Source organism: Bombina bombina, chromosome 2 (assembly GCF_027579735.1).
Source record: "Bombina bombina isolate aBomBom1 chromosome 2, aBomBom1.pri, whole genome shotgun sequence".
Lineage (NCBI taxonomy): Eukaryota > Metazoa > Chordata > Amphibia > Anura > Bombinatoridae > Bombina > Bombina bombina.
Genome location: NC_069500.1, coordinates 1,206,541,765 through 1,206,566,668, shown reverse-complemented (window position 1 = coordinate 1,206,566,668; position 24,904 = coordinate 1,206,541,765). Strand labels below are relative to the sequence as shown.

General features: G+C 42.4%; 1 protein-coding gene across 1 annotated transcript in view; it reads left to right on the top strand.

The window, feature by feature from the left end:
- Positions 1 to 24,904, top strand: part of TUSC3 (tumor suppressor candidate 3) — a 598,639-nt gene that overhangs the window by 367,061 nt on the left and 206,674 nt on the right. Inside the window, exon 4 of the mRNA XM_053703931.1 lies at positions 24,447 to 24,587. Coding sequence (XP_053559906.1) covers positions 24,447 to 24,587 — 141 coding nt within the window. The remainder of the gene's footprint in view (positions 1 to 24,446; positions 24,588 to 24,904) is intronic.

Below are 24,904 nucleotides of genomic sequence, written 5' to 3'. Positions count from 1 at the left end.
AGATCGACTTACTGTTCTGAAGATCCGACATCTATCCTCAAGGAAGCGGCAGAAGTCTTCATCCAACCGGGTAGAAGTCTTCATCCATGCCGGGCAAAGTGGTCCTCCAGACGGGCAGAAGTCTTCATCACACGTTGAGCTGTGCACCACACACAGTGATTGATTACTGTACAACACTATACACCACACACAGTGATTGATTACTGTACAACACTAAGTCTGACATACTGAGATGTGCACACACAGTGATTTATTACTTTACAACACTATACATTAAGTCTGACACGCTAATCTGTGCACATACACAGTAATCCTGGATTTTAGAGTAAAATAACTCAAAATATCTAAAAAAAACACTAATCAGACAAATTTTCACCCAGTGTAACAGCAGATCCTCACATTGCAATCTATTCAAATACCAGCTTTCAGACAAATCCATGCAGCCAATTCTTAAATAAATTTGTACGAATCCCCATTGTTAAGTCTATGGCATGTAGTGATTCCCAGTCCGGATCTAACTGCAGCCAGATATGTCATTCCACTCCAAAGATATGAGCATTTGAAAAAATCTAATTTATAATGCACAGTTGTCCTTCACAAAACTAGCAACATGAACAAGCAAAAATATGCTTTTATTACAGCACTCAGTCTTTTGGGTATGAGTCTATCAGCATGGCACATTTTAACTTGGCAAGATTTGCCCACTCTTCTTTGCAAAAACACTCCAAATCTGTCAGATTGCGAGGGCATCTCCTGTGCATAGCCCTCTTCAGATCACCCCACAGATTTTCAATCGGATTCAGGTCTGAGCTCTGGCTGGGCCATTCCAAAACTTTAATTTTCTTCTGGTGAAGCCATTCCTTTGTTGATTTGGATGTATGCTTTGGGTCATTGTCATGCTGAAAGATGAAGTTCCTCTTCATGTTCACCTTTCTAGCAGATGCCTGAAGGTTGTGTGCCAATATTTACTGGTATTTGGAACTGTTCATAATTCCCTCTAGTTTAACTAAGGCCCCAGTTCCAGCTGAAGAAAAACAGCCCCAAAGCATGATGCTGCCACCATCACGCTTCACTGTGGGTATGGTGTTCTTTTGGTTATTTGCAGTGTTGTTTTTGCGCCAAACATGTCTTTTGGAATTATGGCCAAAAACTTCAGCCTTGGTTTCATCAGACCATAACACCTTTTCTTCTGTTAAGTGTGATCAGTCCACGGGTCATCATTACTTCTGGGATATTACTCCTCCCCAACAGGAAGTGCAAGAGGATTCACCCAGCAGAGCTGCATATAGCTCCTCCCCTCTACGTCACTCCCAGTCATTCTCTTGCACCCAACGACTAGATTGGATGTGTGAGAGGACTATGGTGATTATACTTAGTTTTATATCTTCAATCAAAAGTTTGTTATTTTAAAATAGCACCGGAGTGTGTTATTATCTCTCTGGCAGAGTTTGAAGAAGAATCTACCAGAGTTTTTGTTATGATTTTAGCCGGAGTAGTTAAGATCATATTGCTGTTTCTCGGCCATCTGAGGAGAGGTAAACTTCAGATCAGGGGACAGCGGGCAGATGAATCTGCATAGAGGTATGTAGCAGTTTTTATTTTCTGACAATGGAATTGATGAGAAAATCCTGCCATACCGATATAATGTCATGTATGTATACTTTACACTTCAGTATTCTGGGGAATGGTACTTCACTAGAATTACACTGTAAGAAATACATAAAGCTGTTTAATAACTAGAGATTATGTTTAACGTTTTTGCTGGAATGTAAAATCGTTTTCATTTACTGAGGTACTGAGTGAATAAATGTTTGGGCACTATTTTTCCACTTGGCAGTTGCTTAATCTGTTTTCTGACAGTTTCTGTTCTCCCTCACTGCTGTGTGTGAGGGGGAGGGGCCGTTTTTTGGCGCTTTTACTACGCATCAAATATTTCAGTCAGCAACTCATTGTATTCCCTGCATGATCCGGTTCATCTCTACAGAGCTCAGGGGTCTTCAAAACTTATTTTGAGGGAGGTAATTTCTCTCAGCAGAGCTGTAAGAATTATAGTTTGACTGAGATAAAAAACGTTTATTCTGTAATTTGTTTCCTGCTTTCAGAATTTGTTATCTTTGCTAATGGGATTAAACCTTTGCTAAAGTTGTGTTATTTACAAGGATTGAGGCTATAACTGTTTCAATTTATTAATTTTCAACTGTCATAGATCTTCTGTGCTTCTTAAAGGCACAGTACGTTTTAATATTATTCTAATTGAATTGTATTTCCAAGTTACAAGTTTATTTGCTAGTGTGTTAAACATGTCTGATTCAGAGGATGATACCTGTGTCATTTGTTGCAATGCCAAAGTGGAGCCCAATAGAAATTTATGTACTAACTGTATTGATGCTACTTTAAATAAAAGTCAATCTGTACAAATTGAACAAATTTCACCAAACAACGAGGGGAGAGTTATGCCGACTAACTCGCCTCACGTGTCAGTACCTACATCTCCCGCTCAGAGGGAGGTGCGTGATATTGTAGCGCCGAGTACATCTGGGCGGCCATTACAAATCACATTACAGGATATGGCTACTGTTATGACTGAGGTTTTGGCTAAATTACCAGAGCTAAGAGGTAAGCGTGATCACTCTGGGGTGAGAACAGAGTGCGCTGATAATATTAGGGCCATGTCAGACACTGCGTCACAGGTGGCAGAACATGAGGACGGAGAGCTTCATTCTGTGGGTGACGGTTCTGATCCAAACAGACTGGATTCAGATATTTCAAATTTTAAATTTAAACTGGAAAACCTCCGTGTATTACTAGGGGAGGTGTTAGCGGCTCTGAATGATTGTAACACAGTTGCAATACCAGAGAAAATGTGTAGGTTGGATAAATATTTTGCGGTACCGACGAGTACTGAGGTTTTTCCTATACCTAAGAGACTTACTGAAATTGTTACTAAGGAGTGGGATAGACCCGGTGTGCCGTTCTCACCCCCTCCGATATTTAGAAAAATGTTTCCAATAGACGCCACCACAAGGGACTTATGGCAAACGGTCCCTAAGGTGGAGGGAGCAGTTTCTACCTTAGCTAAGCGTACCACTATCCCGGTGGAGGATAGCTGTGCTTTTTCAGATCCAATGGATAAAAAATTAGAGGGTTACCTTAAGAAAATGTTTGTTCAACAAGGTTTTATATTGCAACCCCTTGCATGCATTGCGCCGATCACGGCTGCAGCGGCATTCTGGATTGAGTCTCTGGAAGAGAACATTGGTTCAGCTACTCTGGACGACATTACGGACAGGCTTAGAGTCCTTAAACTAGCTAATTCATTCATTTCGGAGGCCGTAGTACATCTTACTAAACTTACGGCGAAGAATTCAGGATTCGCCATTCAGGCACGCAGGGCGCTGTGGCTAAAATCCTGGTCAGCTGATGTTACTTCTAAGTCTAAATTGCTTAATATACCTTTCAAAGGGCAGACCTTATTCGGTTGAAAGAGATTATCGCTGACATTACAGGAGGTAAAGGCCATGCCCTGCCTCAGGACAAAGCCAAAGCCAAGACTAGACAGTCTAATTTTCGTTCCTTTCGTAATTTCAAAGCAGGAGCAGCATCAACTTCCTCTGCACCAAAACAGGAAGGAGCTGTTGCTCGCTACAGACAAGGCTGGAAACCTAACCAGTCCTGGAACAAGGGCAAGCAGACTAGGAAACCTGCTGCTGCCCCTAAAACAGCATGAATTGAGGGCCCCCGATCCGGGATCGGATCTAGTGGGGGGCAGACTTTCTCTCTTCGCCCAGGCTTGGGCAAGAGATGTTCAGGATCCCTGGGCGCTAGAGATAATATCTCAGGGATACCTTCTGGACTTCAAATACTCTCCTCCAAGAGAGAGATTTCATCTGTCAAGATTGTCAACAATCCAGACAAAGAAAGAGGCGTTTCTACGCTGCGTACAAGAGCTCTTGTTAATGGGAGTAATCCATCCAGTTCCACGATCGGAACAGGGACAGGGGTTTTACTCAAATCTGTTTGTGGTTCCCAAAAAAGAGGGAACTTTCAGACCAATCCTGGACTTAAAGATCCTAAACAAATTCCTAAGAGTTCCATCGTTCAAGATGGAGACTATTCGGACAATTTTACCTATGATCCAAGAGGGTCAGTACATGACCACTGTAGATTTAAAAGATGCTTACCTTCACATACCGATTCACAAAGATCATTATCGGTACCTAAGGTTTGCCTTCCTAGACAGGCATTACCAGTTTGTGGCTCTTCCATTCGGATTGGCTACAGCTCCAAGAATCTTCACAAAGGTTCTGGGTGCTCTTCTGGCGGTACTAAGACCGCGGGGAATCTCGGTAGCTCCATACCTAGACGACATTCTGATACAAGCTTCAAGCTTTCAAACTGCCAAGTCTCATACAGAGTTAGTGCTGGCATTTCTAAGGTCACATGGATGGAAGGTGAACGAAAAGAAAAGTTCACTCGTTCCACTCACAAGAGTTCCCTTCCTGGGGACTCTTATAGATTCTGTAGAAATGAAGATTTACCTGACAGAGGACAGGCTAACAAGACTTCAAAGTGCTTGCCGCACCCTTCATTCCATTCAACACCCGTCAGTGGCTCAATGCATGGAGGTAATCGGCTTAATGGTAGCGGCAATGGACATAGTACCCTTTGCACGCTTACACCTCAGACCACTGCAACTGTGCATGCTAAGTCAGTGGAATGGGGATTACTCAGACTTATCCCCTTCTCTGAATCTGGATCAAGAGACCAGAAATTCTCTTCTATGGTGGCTTTCTCGGCCACATCTGTCCAGGGGGATGCCATTCAGCAGACCAGACTGGACAATTGTAACAACAGACGCCAGCCTTCTAGGTTGGGGTGCCGTCTGGAATTCTCTGAAGGCTCAGGGACAATGGAGTCAGGAGGAGAGTCTCCTGCCAATAAACATTCTGGAATTGAGAGCAGTTCTCAATGCCCTCCTGGCTTGGCCCCAGTTGACAACTCGGGGGTTCATCAGGTTTCAGTCGGACAACATCACGACTGTAGCTTACATCAACCATCAGGGAGGGACAAGAAGCTCCCTAGCTATGATGGAAGTATCAAAGATAATTCGCTGGGCAGAGTCTCACTCTTGCCACCTGTCAGCAATCCACATCCCGGGAGTGGAGAACTGGGAGGCGGATTTCTTAAGTCGTCAGACTTTTCATCCGAGGGAGTGGGAACTTCATCCGGAGGTCTTTGCCCAAATACTTCGACGTTGGGGCAAACCAGAGATAGATCTCATGGCGTCTCGACAGAACGCCAAGCTTCCTCGTTACGGGTCCAGATCCAGGGATCCAGGAGCAGTCCTGATAGATGCTCTGACAGCACCTTGGGACTTCAGGATGGCTTACGTGTTTCCACCCTTCCCGTTACTTCCTCGATTGATTGCCAGAATCAAACAAGAGAGAGCATCAGTGATTCTAATAGCACCTGCGTGGCCACGCAGGACTTGGTATGCAGACCTGGTGGACATGTCATCCTGTCCACCTTGGTCTCTACCTCTGAAACAGGACCTTCTGATACAGGGTCCCTTCAAACATCAAAATCTAACTTCTCTGAAGCTGACTGCTTGGAAATTGAACGCTTGATTTTATCAAGACGTGGGTTTTCTGAGTCAGTTATTGATACCTTAATACAGGCTAGGAAACCTGTTACCAGAAAGATTTACCATAAGATATGGCGTAAATACCTATATTGGTGTGAATCCAAAGGTTACTCTTGGAGTAAGGTTAGGATTCCTAGGATATTGTCTTTTCTACAAGAAGGTTTAGAAAAGGGTTTATCTGCTAGTTCATTAAAGGGACAGATCTCAGCTCTGTCCATTCTGTTACACAAACGTCTGTCAGAAGTTCCTGACGTCCAGGCTTTTTGTCAGGCTTTGGCCAGGATTAAGCCTGTGTTTAAAACTGTTGCTCCACCATGGAGTTTAAACCTTGTTCTTAATGTTTTACAGGGCGTTCCGTTTGAACCCCTTCATTCCATTGATATAAAGTTGTTATCTTGGAAAGTTCTATTTTTAATGGCTATTTCCTCGGCTCGAAGAGTCTCTGAATTATCAGCCTTACATTGTGATTCTCCTTATTTGATTTTTCATTCGGATAAGGTAGTCCTGCGTACTAAACCTGGGTTCTTACCTAAGGTAGTTACTAACAGGAATATCAATCAAGAGATTGTTGTTCCTTCTTTATGCCCAAATCCTTCTTCAAAGAAGGAACGTCTACTGCACAACCTGGATGTAGTCCGTGCTCTAAAATTTTACTTACAGGCAACTAAGGAATTTCGACAAACGTCTTCTCTGTTTGTCATTTACTCTGGGCAGAGGAGAGGTCAAAAAGCTTCCGCTACCTCTCTTTCTTTTTGGCTTCGTAGCATAATTCGTTTAGCTTATGAGACTGCTGGACAGCAGCCTCCTGAAAGAATTACAGCTCATTCTACTAGAGCTGTGGCTTCCACTTGGGCCTTCAAGAATGAGGCCTCTGTTGAACAGATTTGCAAGGCTGCAACTTGGTCTTCGCTTCATACTTTTTCCAAATTTTACAAATTTGACACTTTTGCTTCATCGGAGGCTATTTTTGGGAGAAAGGTTCTTCAGGCAGTGGTTCCTTCTGTATAAAGAGCCTGCCTATCCCTCCCGTCATCCGTGTACTTTTGCTTTGGTATTGGTATCCCAGAAGTAATGATGACCCGTGGACTGATCACACTTAACAGAAGAAAACATAATTTATGCTTACCTGATAAATTCCTTTCTTCTGTAGTGTGATCAGTCCACGGCCCGCCCTGTTTTTAAGGCAGGTAAATATTTTTTAATTTATACTCCAGTCACCACTTCACCCTTGGCTTTTCCTTTCTCGTTGGTCCTTGGTCGAATGACTGGGAGTGACGTAGAGGGGAGGAGCTATATGCAGCTCTGCTGGGTGAATCCTCTTGCACTTCCTGTTGGGGAGGAGTAATATCCCAGAAGTAATGATGACCCGTGGACTGATCACACTACAGAAGAAAGGAATTTATCAGGTAAGCATAAATTATGTTTTCCCACATGCTTTTGGGAGACTTCAGATGTGTTTTTGCAAAATGTAGCCTGGCTTGGATGTTTTTCTTTGTATGAAAAGGCTTTCGTCTTGCAACTCTACCCCATAGCCCAGACATATGAAGAATACGTGAGATTGTTGTCACATGTACCACACAGCCAGTACTTGCCAGATATTGCTGCAGCTCCTTTAATGTTGCTGTAGGCCTCTTGGTAGCCTCCCAGACCAGTTTTCTTCTCGTCTTTTCATCAATTTTGGAGGGACGTCCAGTTCTTGGTAATGTCACTTTTGTGCCATATTTTCTCCACTTGATGATGACTGTCTTCACTGTGTTCCATGGTATATCTAATGCCTTGGAAATTCTTTTGTACCCTTCTCCTGACTGATACCTTTTAACAATGAGATCCCTCTGATGCTTTGGAAGGTCTCTGTGGACCATGGCTTTTGCTGTTGGATGCGACTAAGAAAATTTCAGGAAAGACCAACTAGAGCAGCTGAACTTTATTTGGGGTAAATCAGAGGCACTTATGATGTCAGGTGTATGCTGACTCCTATTTAACATGATTTTGAATGTGATTGCTTAATTCTGAACATAGCTACATCCCCAGTTATAAGAGGTTGTGCACACTTATGCAACCACATTATTTTAGGTTTTTTTTGTTTTCTTCCCTCCACCTAAAAGATTTCAGTTTGTTTTTCATTTGAGTTGTACAGTTTATAGGTCACATTAAAGGTGGAAAAAGTTCTGAAATGATTTATATTTGTCTCATTTTTTTACATCACAGAAACCTGACATTTTAACAGGGGTGTGTAGACGTTTTATATCCACTATGTATATATATATATATATATATATATATATATATATATATATACTCATGTATATCTGCAAATGTGGTATACATAATACAATACACTGCATGTGAAGGGGGATGTTATTGTCACGAGAACTCTCGGGTCTGAACCACAATTGCAGAACTGATATGACTCTGTGTTTATTTGTCTCACTATGTCCAGAATGTCTATATAGATAGAGGCACACTCAATGGATGTTAGTGAATTTATGAGTAGCTGAAATGCAACACTCCTCAATAGATTTTCAAGAAGGTTGTAGTGAACTCTCTGTAATAAAGTTCCTAGAAACTAGGTATATTGGGGTAAAGAGGTGTGTTGCAACTTTCTGACATATCAACTCATTCTTCAATTCACAATAGGAAGTGCTTGTGAACAATCAAGATTAAGTTACTTTATTAAATCCTGACTAGGTAGCTGCGTGGCTAACCTTAGCCTGTAAGACTCCAGATTCACTACCTGTCACTTCTGAGCAAAGCCGCGTCTGCCGTAGAGCTGTGAACAGCGAGAGTCTGCAGGAGTGACGTCACCGGCTCAGAGCGATCAGCTGAGGCAGACGGAGGCGGTTGTCACTTTGGCGGTGAAGACCACGGCTGAACTCACAGCAGGGGGGAGATTGTGACACAGCTGTGAAGCTTGGTAAGCCGTCAGGATTGCTCAAGTGTACCAGGTAGCTAAGCAGTGCGTGACTTGAGGGTTAGGCTAGGCAATCCGATGTACAGAGTCGGAAGTAGCAGGTAGGATAATTGCGGTACGTTGAGATGGGTAAATAGATCCGAAAACCCACTAGGCTAGTTATGAATACTTGAAGTGGATAGTTGAGACGAAAAGAGGACAGGTTGCAATCTGTAGTTGCAATCCAAATGTTTAGGCGAACAGGTAGAGGAAAATACAGCTCAGCACCATTAGCTGACACTAACAAATTACCAAGCACTTGTCTGCAGGTGAGCTGATCCTCTTAAAGGTGTTGGGGGAGGATCCAGCAGAACCTGTCAAAACAAGTTAATCCTTACATGACCCCCCCTTCAGGTAAGCCGTTCCACTGCTTGCGGACGTGGGCGATCAGGGTAGCGATCATGGAATAAAGCCACCAACCTAGGTGCATGGATGTTAGTTGAGGGTTCCCAGGAATCGTCTTTACTGGAATAGCCTTTCCAGTGCACCAGATACTGCAATTCACCCCTTTGATATCTGGAATCAAGTAATGCCTGTACTGCATATTCGTCCGGGAAGTCGTCTATGGGATCTGGTGGCAAGACGATGCTGGAGTCCCTCATGCTTCTAGCTGGCTTTAACAAGGAGACGTGGAATGTAGGGTGTATGTGCAAACTAGGAGGTAATTCTAAAGTAACAGCATTGTTATTGACCACCTTCGTTATGGGAAAAGGTCCAATGTACTTCCTTGCCAACTTCTTACTTGGTATATGTAATCTAAGGTTCTTTGTCGAAAGCCAGACTGGGTCACCTACAGCATAATCAGGAGTAGGTCGTCTTCTTTGGTCATAATATCTCTTTTGGGTGGCCTGAGCTTGTGTGATATTCGCATGGAGGGTTTTAAACATCTCCAGTATGGTGTTGGATAACTGGTCAACTTGTGGGGAGTTAGAGACAACCCCTGGAGCTATAGTAAAAGAGGGGTGGAACCCATGATTAGCATAGAAAGGTGACATTTTTGTAGTGGAGTTAGTTGCATCATTGTAGGCATATTCAGCCAGAGGTAAGAACGTCTCCCAATCATGCTGATGTTGTGAACAGTAACAGCGGAGATACTGTTCCAGCCATTGGTTCATTCGTTCTACCTGTCCGTTTGTTTGAGGATGATATGATGTTGAAAACCTGTGATCTATCTGCAACATTTTACATAGATGTCTCCAGAAATTGGACGTAAACTGAGTCCCTCTGTCTGAGTACAACGTTGGTGGAATCCCATGTAGTCTGACTATATGTTTTATAAACAAATCAGCCGTCTCAGATGAGGTTGGAATCTTGTGGTAAGGCACGAAGTGTGCCATCTTTGTAAGGTGGTCTATTACCACTAATATTGTTTTTTGAGAGTTAGACACTGGCAGGTCCATAATGAAGTCGAGTCCTACATGTTGCCAGGGCTTTTCAGGTATAGGTAGGGGCATGAGTAGTCCGAAAGGGTTTTTATTCTCATTTTTACATGTCGTACAAACAGTACAGCCTTGTATATAGTCCTTAACAGAGGTCTTTATCCCTGGCCACCAGAATTCACTGTGATGACCAGATAATGGGGCATCATGAAATAGGTGCATTTGTGGTCTAAGGCTAGTAGGGATGTACAGCTTGTCTTTGTGGTAGTATAAGCCGTTAGCTCAGAGGAGAATCTCCTTGATGGGGAGACAAGTTTCGGATTTCAGAGCGTCCTCAATTTCTGTAGTGAGAGTTATTACTCCCAAGAACCGTTCAACAGGAATTATGCTTTGTTGCATTGATGGATCAGAAGGTCTTCTATCTTTGCGTGACAACGCGTCTGCCTTACCGTTTTTATTTGCTGGACGATATATTATATTGAAACTGAACCTGGCAAAGTAGAAACTCCATCTCACCTGTCTAGCGGAAAGGGTCTTGTTGTTCTGGAGGTATTCTAAGTTTTTGTGGTCAGTATATATTAGAATAGGCAGTTCAGTGCCCTCCAGGAGATGTCTCCAGTGTTCTAGAGATCGTTTTATAGCTAAAAGTTCTTTGTCACCTATTGGATAGTTCCTCTCTGCTGGAGACATGATCTTAGAGTAGTAAGCAACCAAATGAAGCGGTGTGGCCGGTGTCTCTTGTTGTGAGAGTATTGCACCTACGGCAAAGTCCGAAGAATCAACCTCGAGGATGTACTGGAATCTAGGATTGGGGAATCTTAAGATAGGAGCTGTAGTAAACCGTCTCTTCAACTCAATAAATGCATTGTTTGCTTCTGTATTCCAGTGGAAGCGTATAGATCCGGAGAGAGCGGAGAGTGGTTTTGCAATCTTAGAGAAATTTTTAATGAACTTCCGATAATAGTTTGCAAAGCCTAAAAAGCGTTGCAATTCCTATTTTGATGAAGGTTGTTTCCATTCCAGTACAGTCTGCACTTTATTTTGTTCCATTTGAATTCCCGAGGGGGAGATGTGATAACCCAAAAATGATATTTTGTCGGTGTGGAACACACATATCTCGGGTTTGGCGTATAAGTGGTGAGTTCTGAGGCGGGAGAGAACCCAACGTACATGTCTGATGTGTTCTGTGAGGGTCCTGGAATAAATCAGGATATCATCTAGATATATCACGATGCACACATCAAGAAGATCCCTAAATATATCGTTGATGAAGAATTGGAAGGTTGCAGGGGCGTTGCAAAGCCTAAACGGCATTACGAGATATTCATAAAGACCATATCTGGTCCGGAACGCGGTGAGCCACTCATCCCCTTCCCTAATTCGTACAAGGTTATACGCTCCACGTAAATCGAGTTTTGTGAAGATTGTAGCTTGATGCAGCCTTTCTATAACTTCCGGTATTAGTGGAAGGGTATACCTGTTTTTTACTGTTTTCTTATTCAGTTCCCTATAATTTATGATGGGACGTAGACTTGAGTCCTTATTTCTGACAAAGAAGATTCCGGCCCCCGCAGGGGAAGTGGAAGGTCTTATGAATCTCTTGCGTAAGTTTTCATCTAAGTATGTCTTGAGATAATCCAACTCAGGCTGGCTTAGAGGATATAGATGACCGTAAGGTATGACTGCTCCGGGTTGAAGATCGATAGGGCAGTCATAGATACGATGAGGCGGTAATGACTCCGCCTCCTTTTTACTGAATACATCCACGAAATCCGAATACTCCTCAGGGAGTGTGGGTTCCTGGTTATCCTGATTATTCAATTGCAGAAGGAGCTCCTGATGAGGGTAACAGGTCTTCTTGTAGAAAGTAGATTATAGGTCTACAGACAAATCCTTCCACTTTATGTAGGGCTGATGTAGTTGAAGCCAACTTAAGCCTAGTACAATAGGGAACAAAGGTGAGGGAAGTACATTGAATGTTAGATAGTCAGTATGACCTGATGGGGTTTGTACAAGTAAGGGTACTGTTTGATGTGTGATAGGACCAGCTTGAATATTAGAACCATCAATAAGACGAATGGACACAGATTGTTGCTTGCACACCAAAGGAATTTTATTAACACTTATTACATCCTTATCTATATAGTTTCCATAGGCTCCGCTGTCCACTATGGCATTAGTAGTCAGTCTGTTTTGGTCCCACTGTAAAAGTAAAGAGAGACGACAATAAGTGGGTTTTCCCTGTAAGGGATAAGCAGTGTGTATGTGATTACACATACTTTTTTTTGTCTTTTGAAGTATCAGGCATTCTTTGACATTATGATTTGGATTAGCACAGTACATACACAGAAACTGTGTTCTCCTACGGTTCCATTCCTCGGTAGAGAGGGGCCCATGTAGTACCCCTATGTCCATAGGTTCAGTGGTATTCCTGCTGGTGGGTACAGGGCGGTTGTAACTGGGAGCTCTAGTAGTGACCTCCGGTGCAGACCTTTCTGACTTCCTTTCGCGGAGTCTCCAATCTATTTGGATTCTTAACTTCATCAGGTTTGGTAGGTCTACTCGGGTCAACTCATCTTTAATAGAGTTTGAAAGGCCGATTCTATACTGGTTATTTAATGCAATAGCATTCCATTGAGAGTCAATAGAGTATTGTTTGAACTCTGTGATGTAATCTTCTACAGGACGGCGTCCCTGTTTTAGGCTCCTCATGCTAGATTCAGCAGACAGTTGTAGGTTTGAGTCTAGATAGAGCTCATCCATAGTAGTAATAAACTGGGCTAAGGAGGATAGTGTAGGATCATTGGTTTCGTATAGGGTATCCGCCCATACCCTAGGCTCACCTCTGAGGAATGAAATCATAGTCAGCACTTTGGTTTTATCTGTGCTGTATGTTTTAGGTTTTAGTTGAAATAGTAGATTGCAAGAATTCTTGAATTGCCTATAGGCTTTTCGGTTACCTGAGAAAGTGTCATGTAGAGATACCTGAGGTTCAGGTGTTGGTTCTGGTTGTATTGTTTTGGGTGTTAGAGAATCCCTAATAATATTGCGTAGGGTTTGGTTCTCTACTTGTAGTTCCCTGAGACCTTGGGAAAGTTGAGCAACCCTCTGGAGAGGTTGTATACCACTTGTGGAAGTTCTGCTTGGTCCATGTTGTGGGGCTTGGTAATATGTCACGAGAACTCTCGGGTCTGAAGCACAACTGCAGAACTGATATGACTCTGTGTTTATTTGTCTCACTATGTCCAGAATGTCTCTCTGTAATAAAGTTCCTAGAAACTAGGTATATTGGGGTAAAGAGGTGTGTTGCAACTTTCTGACATATCAACTCATTATTCAATTCACAATAGGAAGTGCTTGTGAATAAACAAGATTAAGTTACTTTATTAAATCCTGACTAGGTAGCTGCGTGGCTAACCTTAGCCTGTAAGACTCCAGATTCACTACCTGTCACTTCTGAGCAAAGCCACATCTGCCGTAGAGCTGTGAACAGCGAGAGTCTGCAGGAGTGACGTCACCAGCTCAGAGCGATCAGCTGAGGCAGACGGAGGCGGTTGTTACTTCGGGGGTGAAGACCGCGGCTGAACTCACAGCAGAGGGGAGATTGTGACACAGCTGTGAAGCTTGGTAAGCCGTCAGGAGTGTACCAGGTAGCTAAGCAGTGCGTGACTTGAGGGTTAGGCTGGGGAATCCGATGTACAGAGTCGGAAGTAGCAGGTAGGATAATTGCGGTACATTGAGATGGGTAAATAGATCCGAAAACCCACTAGGCTAGTTATGAATACTTGAAGTGGATAGTTGAGACGAAAAGAGGACAGATTGCAACCTGTAGTTGCAATCCAAACGTTTAGGAGAACAGGTAGAGGTAAATACAGCTCAGCACCATTAGCTGACACTAACAAATTACCAAGCACTTGTCTGCAGGTGAGCTGATCCTCTTAAAGGTGTTGGGGGAGGAGCCAGCAGAACCTGTCAGAACAAGTTAACCCTTACAGTTATAATGGAGAAACAAGCCAAAAACTGCACCTTCGGATGAACTTACACAGACACTCAATCAAAAATCACTGTGAAACAAAATACTGTACCCCTGTTGGTAATCATTTCACCCAACCTGACCACTCCATCCAAAACCTCAAATTCAAGATTCTCAGAGGCAACTTCAAAAACACCAAAAAACATTTGAAATGATAATGATAATGTACTTCAACTCACTAAATTCTGGACTAAGGGGCAGATTTATCAAGGGCCGAATGGCCCCTGTTTCCACGTGAGCCTTTAGGCTCCCCGGAAACAGCAGTTATGAAGCAGTGGTCCGCCTGCTCTGAGGCTGCGGACATCAATCCGCCCGATCTCATACGATCGGGCTCATTGACACCATCTGTTAGATTGGCCGTGAATCTGCAGGGTGCAGCATTGCACAATCAGTTCACAAGAACTACTTGTGCAATGATAAATGCCAACAGCGTATGCTGTCGGCATTCATCAATGTCTGTCGGACATGATCCGCTGAGCAGATCATGTTCGACTGACTGATGATAAATCGGCCCCTAAATGTAGACTCTTGACACATTATCAAAATTTCTTGTAATGTACTTTCATATATTTTATTACATTGTATATTCCACACTCTTTATACATAGGTACACAGATAAGCCTATGTATATACTTTTGCCATTATTATTATTATTCCTTTTTTTTAATTATTCTTTTTATTTTATATTCCTCCTATATACATCATTCCACATCTTTATACATATTTATTCCATGTTGATATATAACTTCATGTCAGTATATGCTCTTTGTAAAACTATATTTTCTTCATAAATGGAAAGAGTCCACAGCTGCATTCATTACTTTTAGGAATTCAGAACCTGGCCACCAGGAGGAGGCAAAGACACCCCAGCCAAAGACTTAAATACCTCTCCCACTTCCCCCACCCCCCAGTCATTCTTTGCCTTTCGTCCCAGGAGGTTGGCAGAGAAGTGTCAGAAGTTTTGAATTAGTCTCTTATGGAGGGTAGTACTCTTTGGCATGGGACTGGAGTTTTAAGTAGTCCTGTCAGCCTTTCAGTGAAAGCTTGGATGAAAGTTAGAGTCCGGAGATGCAAGGAGAGTCTTTCTGCGAAACCATCCTGACTCCTTACTTTCTGCATAAAATGTACTGTATTACAGATGTTTCCCTGAGGGGCTACCACCTAGCGGCACTAACTTTTTATCAAGGGCCTCAGTGAGGCTCCTTTTGTATCTTGGAATCAAGGGTTAATATCTCCTGAGGGGGGGGGGTGTTATTGAACAGGGTTTTTTTTTAATCATGTTTGTTATATGATTCAACCTGATTATGTGTAGTGTATTTTGGCTCATGGCTGTGAAACATAACGGCTTTTGGAAAGTGACACGGCCTTACGGTCGGGCTCGCTTTTTTGGACTATACGGTTCTCCTGGTGACCAGGCATGGTCATGTTTTTGGCCTCCATTTCCACATCCTGACCGTGTGGAGACGGAGAAATTCTTATCTGCTGGTGTCGGGTTCATAGGAGGTGGTGAGTGCCCCAGCCATTGTGGGTGTCAGGTGCCGTTTAGATTTTTTGGTCCAATCTTTTGTATTCAATATCTTAGTTATGGAGGAGTCTGATAATGTGGAGACGGATGCCTCTGTATAATTTTCTAGTCCTTGCACAGAATGCGTATTGCCCTGAATGATACAAGCCTATCAGTTATGTTCTGAATGCCATATTAGAGTGCTCAATTCCTCGGAATCGGGGAATCAAATGGCCGCTGAGCAATCTGCCTCTGGGGCTTCTGTCCTCCGAGTGGCGAGTTCCCTTCCACCATCGCTTACTACGCATGCAGGTAACCCAGACTTTGTTTATCCTTTTCTGGAAGGTGGCTTGTTCCCGTTGGGGGGTTCGGCACGATTTCGCATGTCCATAATTTTGGCGCTGGCGAATCTGCAACTTCCAGAATTTGGCTTAAGATATTGTTTGTGTTCCGTTATCCAGGGCTCTTCAGGCATGGGGAGCTCTCTGGGAGAACGACTGTCCCTGAGGCTTCAGGGGGTCAACCTTCGGGGCCGGAGTCGTCTTTTGCTCCGGCAGGGGTATGCTGTGCTTTTTGTTATAGACTGGTGCGCCTTCGTGTTTTATTGAGGCACAATGTGGCGTTGTCAGAAGATCCCATCCTTAATGGATCTGAGAATTTTCAGTCTGCTTCTTCGAATAGCTTACAGAATTTGACGTAAGGGGATGAAGTAATCTTCTTATAGTCTTGTTTATTAAATATTCTTTCCAGTTCTGAGCTTGGAAGAACAAGTTCCCTGTTGGACCGGCCCTGCGGGTTGCCTTATCTTTTTATCTGGTGAGGATTGTTTTTATTTGATTTAAAGCTCATGTTGGTTTTATTTTACCTTCGGGAATTTTATCTGGAATCGATACTCGCGATTGTTTGATCGCACTGTTACTTCTAAGGAAATTTTTTTTCTAGACGAGTTTTAGTCCTATGTTTGTCTGCTGTTTATTTCTCCCTCTCTAGGGAAGATTCTATGCGGCCTTGATTTTCAGGCTGGTCCTGATTGGGTTCAGATTCTTCTGTCTTGAGGCCTAATCAGACATGTGGCGTCTGTTTTGCCTGGCTGGTCAGGTTAGGGCGCCAAGTGCTTCACATTATTATTTGTGTTATTTCTTGTTTTTGTTTAACAAGTTTTAGCTAAGCGTTCTGAGAGGACTGGAGGGTCCTTGAGGAATGGGGGATTGGTTCAGTCCTCATTAGCCTTTCATGTTGATCAACTGGGACTAGGAGTTCTACTGCAACGCACTCAATTGATTCAGTTTCTCTGTCGGGTCTTGGAGTGTTTCCTTCCCCGTGTGGGTTGGAGGTTAAGAGGACTTCGGACCTCCTTGCTGCCGGTTCCTGGCAGTCTTGCCTTCAGGGGCTGTTTGGAATTGTCCCTTTTGATCTTGTTCTTTTTGAGGTTCTCTTCCTTCGGGTCGAGACATCTGGACTTTGTCTGTGTCTACTTGATGGTTTTTGCCGTCTAATTAGGAAGTGAGGGCCGTGTGGCTTTTTCCTAGCCCACACACTCATTCATATATGTTTGCTTTGAATGAATAAGAAGAGGGCTGGTCTGGATGGAGCAGCCGGCAGCTAACCCTAAGAAGACTCAGGGAAAACGGTAGAGGAGAGCTAAGCAGCAGGAAGGCTGACTAAATTAATATTTTTTAACCCAACTCCTCCAGTACAATAGGTGTTGTACTATAGCATAACTATAAGTAATTATATAGGTAACTATAGCATAGGAACATAAAGTGGCCACCATTAGGCACTAAAAAAAAAAAAAAAAAAAGTAATAATCTTTCATGGATCAAACGGAAACAGAACATTAGCTAACTACCTTGTTAGGCAACAGCACATCAGCTCTAAAGGGATACATTTTTATATGCAGTCTGCAGAACAAGTTAAATTCATGTTCTATAGTACATACACACATCTAGGAAACATCGCAAATTGTAAAACATTTTTCTTTTGTATTTTATTTTTGCGTCATTGATTAGAAAGGTACTATGCATGTTAATATAACAAACACACAAATATAACACATATATTTTCTGCATATAATTATAATTTAAAACTACTACTTATATAGTCATTATGCCTATTATTTATTGATTAGATTAATATGTTTTTGCCAGGCATCTCTAAATCATATAGGAGTAAATATACATAACCTGCTGGTAGTATTTCTTGCTATAATGCACATGGTACTCACAATTAGCATCTTTATGTTGCAGAGTACAAATAGCTAGGTTGCATGATCTCACTTGAAGCCCTTCTGAGAAAGGAGACCCCTATTCAGCTGCCTGCTGAAGTATAACAGAGGAATCACTTTCATCTCAGGGAATATCAGCTGTATAACTGGTTAAATTGCGATCTGACTCAGTCACTGTCTGTGTAATCTTCCACTGGGAAAATGCAATAATTGTCCACAGTCTTTTATATACCCAAAATGCCAGGTTTTCTGTGGTTTTCTCCTAATTTGCCCAGAATGCAGGTCTCTTCATTGGTTGCAAGTTTAATGGGGCAGGACCAGATTTCTAGTTGTTGCCCAGCTAGAAGCAAGTTGGTATTCATGACACTTTTTTTATTGTGCCTGACTTGATGGGCAACTTCCACCAATTGCAACAGCATTTATCAGTTTTTGTTACTATATTGTGCAAGGGAAAACCAAATAACCTTACTATAACCTGAAAATGTTTTTCACTAGCAGTTTTGGGTTTCTGTATGTTTAGTCTATAGCATTCAGTTTGAGCTAATGAGCTTATATAGACCATTTGATGTAAAATTATTGTGATTTTCATTAACTTATTTATAAGAACATTTTGGTTGTTTTATTTATTTATGTGATTCAATGACTCTTTCTGGTGTGTAGATAGGACAATGGATACTCCTTTTAGATGTTAAATATATCAGTTAGTGTGTGTATCTCTGTGCATGTATGTATGTATGTGTGTGTGTGTGTGTGTGTATATATCTCTATGCATGTATGTGTGTGTGTGTATCTGCATGTATGCATATGTGTGTCTCTGTGTGTGTGTGTGTGTGTATCTCTGTGTATGTATGTTTATATATTTCTTTGTATGTATGTGTTTATCTTTGTATGAGTGTGTATCTGCATGTATGTATGTATCTGTGTGTATCTCTGTATTTATGTGTGTATGTGTGTATGTATGTGTGTGTGTATCTCTAAGTGTGTTTGTGTGTCTGTGTATGTGTCCCTTTTATCTGCTATCTTGTGTAATAACCTTACACAATAACGCCAGTACATCCCCTAACATCAAAGGTCCTCGTAGGACCCAAAAACCTTAGAAATACAGCTTCTGTCCTCAAGATCTACCCTTAAAAACACCCACTCAGTGGATCCCCTTATAGTAGGTATAACACTGATACCTTTCCTGTTTTGTGCATACATTGTAACCTTCCTCTGTCTGTCTGTCTCTCCCTCCATCTGTCTCTCCCTCCCTCCATCTCTCTCTCTCTGTCTCTTTCTCCCTTCCTCTGTCTGTCTCTCCCTTCCTCTGTCTCTCTCTCTCCCTTCCTTTGTCTCTCTCCGTTCCTCTTTCTATCTCTCCCTTCCTCTGTCTCTCTCTCTCTCTCCCTCCCTCTGTCTCTCTCTCTGCCTTCCTCTCTCTCTCTCTCTTTCCCTTCCTCTGTCTCTCTCTCCCTTCCTCTGTCTATCTCTCCCTCCCTTCCTCTGTGTCTCTCTCTCTCCATTCCTTTCTCTGTCTTTCTCCATTCCTTTCTCTGTCTCTCTTTCCTTCCCTTTCCCTGTCAGCATTTAGCGATGTCGGGCAGACAAGAATTCACTACAGCGAATCATGTCCACTCCACATTTGATAATTCGACCCCAATGTCCCACCTAACAGCACGACCTTAGCCCCAATGTTAATCCCAATATGGTTATATTTGATAACTTATTTCAGTAATTTTACCTCTTGACTGCCAGTAACATTCAAATTAATGATTTTACCTCTTTAGCTGCCAGTAACAAGTAAACAGAAGTGATTTCAAACCCTTGTCTGCCCCTCACTACTTTCTGCTCCCTTCTGTAGTGCATATAGGCAGGGGGAATTTTTTTGCACAAGCACTTGTTAATTTACTTTATTTAGTTTTATTAACAATATTTGCGGAAAAAAATTGTCTCTTTATATGGCAATTAAAAACATGGTGGGGGAGGGGAATATGAGGTAGGAGGGGCAAGGGAGTTCGGGGCGACCCAGTTGTTCCCGGGAACACAGGCATTGGCTTAATGGCTAGCTCGTTGAGCCTGCAAGCAGCTGGCCCTGGATTTGCATTCACCTTCTGGTGCTGGCATGTTCCTTATGGCCTGTTTTGTCCTTGGAAAGGTCCCGCAATGGTTTAGTTGTAGGCGTTGCAGGCTTGTAAGCTGATAGTTGAGAGTTCAATTCCAGCTATGGGTATCTGTTCTTCACAGTGCATGTCCTTTCACTTTGTAGTGGTTCTGTTATACAATAGTTTGCACATGGACTTTTCCAAAGTGTGTTCAGGGAGTTTTCTCTCTGTGGGATCAACAGTGGTGTCTGGATGAATTTCATTCAGTCCGTGGTTAGTTCAGACTATGACTTTCTTGTCTTCTGGGCATGTGCGCTGTCCTTTATCTGTGTTCTCCCCTTTGAGGGGGTAGTTGCCTTCCTTACGTGGTGGGGTTTTTCTCTCTCGGAAGAGTTGTTGACCTGCCCTGTGTGCAGGAGGTTGGAACAGATGCTAGGGGATAGCGGTCTGCTGTTTTGGGACTTGTTCTGTTCCAACTATGGAAGTTGTGGTCTCCATGTGGGGACTGTTATAGAGAGTTGTGCCAGGTCTTTTCACGGAGATATGGCACTTTTCTCTGTTCAGGTCTTAGGGAGTTCTCCTTGGGAGTATCTATATTGGAAGAGCGGATAGGGTTGGCACCCGAGCTATGTTGAAGTTCCTTCCACTCCTTCCATTTCCTGGGGGCTTGTGGCTGGGGTTTTTGTCTGTTCCCCCTGTCTTTCAGATGTGCCTGTCACTTGGGCTGGTCTTGTGATTGGAGCAGGATCTGTGGTCTGTTGCTCTGCTGCTTCGTCCTCGGTTCTTCGAGGTACGGGGAGCCTCCTTGAGGGCTCTGTGTCTTCTCCACATTCAGGATCTGTGGGAAGGACTGGATAGCCCTTGACGTGTCCACTGCTTAGTGGATACTTAGCAGTTTGACAGTTTGGAACCTATATTCAGCTGCTCTTTACTTGCCCTCCAAGTTTTCAAATTTCAGAGTCATCTTTGGATGTCTGTAGCATGCAGTGTTTTGACTCAGGTGTTTACCTATTTGTACTGCACGTGGTTTCGGTTCTGAAGATTTAGATATCTGAGCGACCTTGGTGACTTCAGTTGTCTTCTAGGGTGCGGTTGCTCTGTGTTTGGAAGAAGATCTCTTCTCTGTTTCAGATTCCCGGTCCTACCCCATGGTTTCTGTACAATCTGGGGTCTGTGCGTTGCCTCCCCTTGTTTCTTCGAGACTAATTGGGTCTCTCTGATCTTGGCCTGGTTTCTCGGGTTTTTGCCTTGTATTTTTATTTGGGACTCGTTGTAAACTATTTAGGTTTTTTCTGGAGTCCTTGGTAGATGTTCATCTGTGCCTTTTCTCTTTGTAAGAGATTACGGTATTCTGATCCCTTTCTCTAGTAAGGGGTGTGTTGTTTGGGACCGATTGCTTGGCAACGGTGTCTCCTGGAGGCTGTTGGCTCAGTCGTGTCTAATTCCTGCGGTCTCTAGCAAGGCTTGTGGACTATCTGTGGGTCAATGTCATTGGGGCCCCTTCCTTTTTTCAAGGTTTTCTTGGCTTGGACGAAGCAGGTTTTTGTGGGGTAGGGGTTTTCAGGCCTGGTGCCCTCAGAATGAGCGCATCTTGTACCCCCCCCCCCCCACCGTTTTTGCATTCAGTGTCCTCTGTAGCTTGGGTATTGTTTTCCCAATAGAAATGAATACAGCTGTGGACTCTTTCCATTTATGAAGAAAAACTTAAATTATGCTTGCCTGATAATTTTCTTTTCTTCAGATGGAAAGAGTCCACAGCTCCCCGCCCATATATTTTCTGTGGGTTGTCTGTTATTTTTATTCTTCTGGCACCTTTTCACCCTGATATTTCTTCTACTGTTCCTTGTTCCTCGGCAGAATGACTGGGGGATGGGGGAAGTGGGAGAGGTATTTAAGCCTTTGGCTGGGGTGTCTTTGCCTCATCCTGGTGGCCAGGTTCTGAATTCCCAAAAGTAATGAACGCAGCTGTGGACTCTTTCCATCTGAAGAAAAGAAAATTATCAGGTAAGCATAATTTAAGTTATTTCCCCTGTCTGTTCTCCTACACTGAACACTGTCTGCCTTTGTCACTTAAGCACACCTCATCATTTTTACAACACCATCTCCTCTCCCTGCACTCAGACCTCTGTAACACTTTCTGTCCTTTTTAGCCATTCTGTGTTTCAAGATAGAATCTGTAAATTCTTTTAAATTGGTCAGTATTGCTTCAGACTTGAAAAAGGAAGGAACACTTCTGAAAGCTTGTCAACTTATAAATGTATAGTTAGCAGGGCCGGACTGGGAAATAAGAACGGCCCTGGAAATTTGTATGCCCCGGCCCCGTCCCCTCTGACTCAGCCCCGCCAACTCCGGCTCATGGCCCAATCCGGCCCTGGTCATAACACACACATCAGTCTGCAGCAATCAACATGAAGATAATTTGTAAACACCAATAAATAGATTCATGCACATGAAGTAACAAAACTGCAGTAAATAAAATTAACATATCCAGGGCCATTTTTCCTTCCTGATTAGCGTGGTCTGTATATTACCTAATGCTATTATGTCCCTCCTCGTCCCATAGCATTATCACAACCAACAAGCTGCAGGATATATTACAAACCCATGAATAACTCCTACATTAGAGACAGTCAGACTCAGACCAAACCAAATATATACATTAATAATATACATTTAATTGTGCCCCTTAATGTATCATTCATTATGTTAAAAAAATAGTGAGTTTAGGGGAAAAGCGTCAGGGAGAAGCGGCCCCCTTCTCGCTGACACTTTCCCTATAAACTCACTATTTTTAATTAACACAATGATACATTAATATTCGTACATACCTAACCTTTCTTAAGTTTTTTTTTTTAAATTGGAACTTACTTTTGAACTAGAAGTTATAGACATTGCCCGGTGAGCTGGTGCCTGGTGGTGTTCACTGACTGTTCTCAGCCTATGTGTTGCCGACTTGCCACCCGTGACCAAACCTCCCACACGTGACCCCACGTGGCCTCCAACTCTTGCTCATCACTGACGCTCCCTCCTGACTAATCTTTCATGACGTAAAGTGATGACAGTTGAAACTGGATGGCTCGGCCCACCCCCCCACATTCCCTGGCCTCATCCAGTGAGTGACAGTCAGACTGTGAGCAGCTGTGAGTGACAGAATCAGATTCTGATTGGCTAAGTTGCGGTAGCCAGGTTGCATTGCGGGCGGACGGTTATTAGAAGTCAGTCAGACTGTCACACACAGTTACAAGAGCAACCTAGCGGTGGCCCGCAATCAATCGCATGCTCAGTCACATCAAAATAAAATTGCTGCTCAGTGCTCTCTGCAGCAGCCAGCCCAGCTGAGTGGCGGCCCACCGGGATTTTTCCCGGTGTCCCAGCTGCCCAATCCGGCCCTGATAGTTAGTCCAATAGAAAAGTATCATTGATCAATGCAATACTCTTGTTATTTTGTTATATATACAGTAACAATGCTCCTGTGTGTTAATATTATTGTGCACTAGTGAGAGACCTCATTCATGGATTCATTGTGTACTTGATTTATGCTAAGCTGTTCTATTCTCTAAGTATTTAACTATAATACTATACTATGCCTAATAATTGCATCATATAACAATACATATTATAATATGAAGCTACTCTAGTTATAAGTTAGAATCGTGCTGGGACAGCGGAGGCGCATTTAGTTAAGATTTCCTTTTATGGTTGTTATTAAAGGAGGCTCTAGATTCAGAATATTTAGTGCAGGGGTGTCCAAACTTTGCTCTCCAGAGGTTTTGGAACTACATTTCCCATGATGCTCAGCTAGATAAAATGCTGGCTGAGCATCATCGGAAATGTAGTTCCAAAACCTCTGGAGAGCAAAGTTTGGACACCCCTGATTTAGTGTGATACACTGTAGGATTTGTAAAATCAGTGCTTTTTTATAGTATAGTACTAATAATCTCTTGCCTCTATCTATTTGAGTAATCAATGGATTATACTCATTTGCTGACACAAGCTGCTTCATATTCAAGTATTAAGCCATTACAAACTAGTGATTGTGGTTCTTTTAGTTTTTTTTTATTCTGTAAGTTTTATTATAAAAGAAATATGATTCATGCAATATTTTTGTTTAATGGTATTTAATAGGCATTATTCATGATTGATACAATTGTTACATTTTTGTTTAAATAGTATTTACTAGACTATTTTATGTTTGATACAATTGTCATACTAACCTAGATAAAATGACACATCCGGTTTGTAATACCTATACATATTGCATAGATATATGTGCCTGATATATCAATATTTTCTGTTTGAATGTATTCATATATTATAACCCTCCTTAATCCCTAGCTTTTGGTGCCCCTTTTTTTACATCTTTAAATTTGCCCATTTTTTTAAGTGGTTTGGGGAGATCCCTGGGATCAGAGATTGAAGATAGAACTGTACCCCCCTTTTTTCCCAGTAATTGTTAGTCAAAATGTCATAGAGAACAGAAACACACTTTTTTCTTTCTTCTTTTTTAAAAGTCTGCAAATGTACTTTATCATTAAAAGATTTGCATATGTATTAGCCTAGCATAAAAATACGTTATCAAAACGAATGCAATCAAAGTTATGAAAGAATTTTCTTCTCTATTTACTTTGTAGCTCAATATGAACTCTGCACCAACATTCATGCATTTCCCTGCAAAGGGCAAGCCTAAGAGAGCTGACACTTTCGACCTCCAACGAATTGGATTTGCAGCAGAACAGCTGTCAAAATGGATTGCTGACAGAACAGATGTTCATGTATGTTTTGTGGAACATGAAATTTGCAGAATTTGTCAGTTGCTGTGGTACGATTATAAAATGTTTCTTCACATGACATATTTTTCCTAAAGAACATTAAATACTAAATACATTTCATGCACCTCCCTCTAATCATGGATGCTGTCATTTGTAACCTAGATTATACTGCACATGCGCAGCAACTCTCCTTTAGATACTTGCAAGCACATGAGCACTGCAATGTTGTGATAATTTTCAATAAAGTTGCATTTGTGATTTGAGGGAGGGGGGGCATAACCTTAATACCGTGCTTATAAAATGTATTGAGGGCCAGATTA